The following is a 4,655-nucleotide window of genomic DNA, read 5'->3' on the forward strand; positions in this document are numbered from 1 at the left end:
CTATCTATGCATCTTTCCTGACTCAGAGATCTCTTTGCTGAGGAATATGGAGATTGGTTTGTCAATCTCCATATTGGTAAGTGATATGAAGAAAACTTTGGTGTATACCCAATTAAATTGGATATGGAGGGAAGGACTCTACCTGTGTGTGGATAAATGACAGAGGTTATTTCTAGTGGAGAGCACATGGCAGATATGTAGAGGTAGATAAGAGAGGGAGATATGGGGTGTGAAAGCATTTAGAATATTTAGTCCATAGCAAAAATGTGTTATTAGACTGAAGTTATTTCATAGTACAGTGTATAAAGACATTAGTAGGGGGAATAGGAAACTAGGGTCATGATAAAGATGAATTAACAGGACATAGAATAGGAAAATCAAAAGTATATATGTTTGTGCAGTAAAATGTGATATATGCTTTGTTCTTTTCCAATTTCAAGTTCCCTCTCCCATGAAGAGTGTCCTTGACCAAATGGCAAGTGAGTAGAACTGTATTGGAGAGGGAGGAGGTGAGTACTGGGGCCTTTTAAAATATTTGGACAGTAGCAAAAATATTATTAAACTGAAGTCAGCATAGTGGGTAGAGGGGATGAGATATTAGAATCACTGCTAAAGATGAGTGTAGAGGAAATGATATATCCAATAAGGAGTAAATATCCAAAATATGTGAAGAACTTATACAACTTAACACCAAAAAAAAAAAAAAAAACCCAAATAATTCAACTAAAATTGGGCATTTTTCCAAAGAAGACATACAGATGGCCAACAAACACATGAAAAGATGCTCAACATCACTATTCATCAGGGAAATGCAAATTGCTTTATGCCTGTCAGATGGCTAAAATAAAAAACATAAGAAATAACAAGTGTTGAGATGTAGAGAAAACGGAAACCTCCTACATTGTTGGTGGGAATGCAAATCGGTGCAGTCACTGCGGAAAACAGTATGGAGGTTCTTCAAAAAATTAAAAATAGAATTACCATATGATCCAGTAACTCCACTACTAGGTATTTACCCAAAGAAAGTGAAAACACTAATTCAAAAAGATACTTGCACTCCTATGTTTATTGCAGTATTTTTTTTTTCGACTTTTACAAACTGTTTATTTTCCGTCAACCTTTTCCATTTCTATTTCCATTTTGTTTGCCTTTGTGGAAGACCAGCTTAAGACCACTCAGTGGTTGTTCCTCCCCATTCAGTGGCCTGAGCAGTGGGAGCTGCAGACCAGTCTTCAGCGGCCGGCTGGGCGCCCCAGTCTTCAGTAGGGAACTGCTGAATAGGCACCGAGGGCACCTGCACGCCTTCAGACCCGTCTGCGACTTCAGGCTGAGTAGCAGTGAACTCAGGAGCTGGAGCCGTCCATTCACCCTGAAATTCCTCCTTGGTCACAGCCTTTTCAGCAGCTGCCTGCTCTTCCTTTTCAATCTCTTCAGGATCTCTGTAGAAGTAGAAATCAGGCATGACCTCCCACAGGTGTTCTCGGGAAACGGTGCCACGCATGCACAGAACTTCCCTGGCCAGCATCCACCACATCAGACCCAGTGAGTGAGCTCCCTTTTTAGGACCTTATAGCAGGATTCGTCAAGTTGCTCTGAAAATCGAAAAGGCCCAGTAACGTGTGAGGCCCAAGCAGTTAAGAAATATGGAGAAAAGAAAACACAGACCATTTAAAAAATGATTTCTCCTTAAAGCTGACACATCTGAATTATCTGAATTATACTTGTAGCAAGAATGACTATCAAACTCCACTCATTGGGCCAGAGACCCTTGTGGTGTTAGCAAAAAGACTTGCCCCTCGTGTAGCACACTACCTACACTTGTGAGTTCATCGGCCAGCCAGCGGCCTCAGCTCCAAGCTCTAACAATGTGCAGTGTTTATTGCAGTATTATTTACAATAGCCAAGATATGGAAGCAACCCAAGTGTCCACTGACAGATAAATGGATAAAGAAGAAAAGAAGATGTGGCATGTGTATATACATAATGGAACATATAATATAATAGATTATCATTCAGTCATAAAAAACAATGAAATCCTGCCATTTGCAACAACATGGATGGACACATGTGGTATAATGTTAGGTGAGATAAGTCAGAGAAAAACAAATACCATGTGATTTTACCCATATGTGGAATCTAAGAAACAAAACAAATGAACAAAGAAAAAAAAAAGACAAAACAAAAACAAAACAAAACAAAACAAAAAACCCCAGACTTCTAAATACAGAGAACAAACTGGTGATTGCCAGAGGAGAGATGGACGGAGGGATAGGTGAAATATATAAAGGGGATTAAGAGTACACTTATCTTGGGGTGCCTGGGTGGCTCAGTCGGTTAAGTGTCTGCCTTTGGCTCAGGTCATGGTGGGATTGAGCCTGGAGTTGGGCTTCCCGCTGAGCGGGAAGTCTGCTTCTCCTTCCCCCTGACCCTCCCCTATTCCGCTCATGTGCACGTGCATATGCACGCACGGGCGCGGGAGCACTCTCTCTCTTTCAAATAAATAAATAAATAAAATCTTTAAAAAAGAGTACAATTATCCTAATGAGCACTGGGAAATGTATAGAATTGTTGAATCATTATATTGTACACCTGAAACTAATATAACACTGTATGTTAATTATACTTGAAGATAAACAAATAAATACCAAGTCTGAGAACCAGTGACATGCATCCTCCCACATAACCTGCATAAACCAATTGGATAGATAAGAAATTTGTATGGAAAATACACAAGAACTGTGGAAAAAATGTGAATTTTAAATATATAAAAAGAGAATTGCTCATCTTTCTGGGATGCTTGGGTCACCAATGATAAAGCACAGGGTCTCCATAGATACAATAGGATTCGGTCATGCAGTGATTATGATATACAAAGGACCCCAGAATTCTCCCTCAGTCCCATTTAAGACATAGGAAAAAAAGCAATTTTCAGATGTTAAGCAAGGAGAGAAATGAAAGCCATGACAACTACAGAAATGATGTGATGAGAGAGGTAGGATTTGCAGGTCTAGGTGCTTAGTTTTGCCGCATTTTCCAACCTACACTCCAAATGGATGGCACAGGTACTGTGATTAGATTGTTTTGCTGAAGAGCCTCCACATGGCCCTTTTGATGTCCCTGTTCCTCAGACTGTAGATGAAGGGATTCAGCATGGGGGTGACCACAGTGTACATCACCGAGGCCACTGCACCCTTCCTGGGAGAACGTGAAACAGCTGAACTGAGGTACACCCCAAGTCCTGTTCCATAAAAGAAGCAAACAACTGACAGGTGGGAGCCACAGGTGGAGAAGGCTTTGTACTTCCCACCTGTGGATGGGACTCTCAGAATGGAGGAAACATCTTTATAGTAAGAGAAAAAGATCCCTGAGATGGGGAGAAAGCCAGAGATGGCACCAACAAAATACATGACTATGTTATTGGTGGAGGTGTCAGAACAAGCAAGGTTCAGGAGTTGAGAAGGGTCGCAGAAGAAGTGAGAAATTTCCACACCCTTGAAGTAGGTAAGTTGCAACCCAATGGAATTGTGCATCTGGGAGACCAACAGGCTGATGAAAAAAGACACCAAAACCAACAAGCCACGGTGGGTGGAAGGGGTTCATGATGACCAAGTAGCGCAGGGGGTGACAGATGGCCACAAACCGGTCATACGCCATCACAGCCAGGAGGAGACTATCCAAACATCCAAAAATCATTAAAAAAGACATCTGAGTCAGGCAATCCATATAGGAGATGGCTCTGCTCTGAGTTTGGATGTCCACGATCATCTTGGGGATTGTGGTAGAAGTGAAACCGATGTCAGCCAAGGACAGGTTGGAAAGGAAGAAGTACATGGGGGTGTGGAGGTGGGAGTCAGAGCTGACAGCTAGGACGATGAGCAGGTTCCCAAGCACGGTGACCAGATACATGGACAGGAACAGCCCAAAGAGAAGGGGTTGCAGTTCTGGATCATCTGAGAGTCCCATGAGGAAGAATTCTGAGACCCTTGTTAGATTTTGTAGTTCTATGTAGCTTGGACACCTTCTGAAAAAGAAAAGAGGGTTGGAAAAGTGAATCAAGTAAATGGGCAGTCAGCACTGTGTCCCTATTGCGTATTCGAGCAATTCACAAGTAAAATATTCACACTTGGGGCCATACCCTCCGGTGCGTTCAGCAATATTTCTGTGTCTCAAATCCAATTTTCTTAGAACCGTTTCCTCATTGGTTTCTGTGTTATTCACATCTCTCTATACACACTTTAAAGACACTCAACTGAAGAATGTTAGAGGAGCAAGAACATTTAGAGATAAATGATAAATACATGATCACCATAAAATACTCTTAAAGAAACATACCGAATAAGAAACATACCGAATAAGAAACATTCTTCTCCCTTTAAGGAAAAAAATCATTCTAATTAAAGGACACTTAGAAGCAGCCTTATTTTATTCAAATAAGTGCAAGAAATTCCCTTTAGAATATTGATAAACTGTATAATTGCTAGAACTACATTACTGACATTCTAAATTAAAATCAAATGTTTGGGGCGCCTGGGTGGCTCAGTCGTTAAGCGTCTGCCTTCGGCTCAGGTCATGATCCCAGGGTCCTGGGATGGAGCCCCGCATCGGGCTCCCTGCTCCGCGGGAAGCCTGCTTCTCCCTCTCCCAATCCCCCTGCT

The 4,655-nt window shown here is 41.7% G+C and overlaps 2 protein-coding genes and 1 non-coding gene across 3 annotated transcripts; all 3 read right to left on the reverse strand.

The window, feature by feature from the left end:
- Positions 1-1,076: 1,076 nt before the first annotated feature.
- LOC116626553 (40S ribosomal protein SA-like) lies at positions 1,077-1,888 on the reverse strand. The gene has a single exon (XM_032395940.1). The coding sequence runs from the start codon at positions 1,532-1,534 to the stop codon at positions 1,166-1,168; it is 369 nt and encodes a 122-aa protein (XP_032251831.1). The 5' UTR covers positions 1,535-1,888; the 3' UTR covers positions 1,077-1,165.
- On the reverse strand, positions 1,720-1,874 carry LOC116626726. Its single transcript, XR_004298310.1, has one exon. It is a non-coding gene; the product is annotated as a small nucleolar RNA SNORA62/SNORA6 family (small nucleolar RNA).
- A 1,200-nt stretch (positions 1,889-3,088) lies between the features above and the next one.
- On the reverse strand, positions 3,089-4,346 carry LOC116626566 (putative gustatory receptor clone PTE01). The gene is given in 4 exon segments (XM_032395957.1): positions 3,089-3,219; positions 3,308-3,584; positions 3,586-4,021; positions 4,333-4,346. Coding segments are annotated over 4 exon segments (774 nt in total). The 3' UTR covers positions 3,089-3,172.
- Positions 4,347-4,655: the final 309 nt, after the last annotated feature.

The sequence above is a fragment of the Phoca vitulina genome, unplaced genomic scaffold (genome assembly GCF_004348235.1).
Source record: "Phoca vitulina isolate PV1807 unplaced genomic scaffold, GSC_HSeal_1.0 scaffold89, whole genome shotgun sequence".
NCBI lineage: Eukaryota > Metazoa > Chordata > Mammalia > Carnivora > Phocidae > Phoca > Phoca vitulina.

Bases quoted from the DNA above. Each gene is read 5' to 3' on its own strand.
- LOC116626553 (XM_032395940.1), bottom strand. From the start codon at position 1,534: ATGTGGTGGATGCTGGCCAGGGAAGTTCTGTGCATGCGTGGCACCGTT.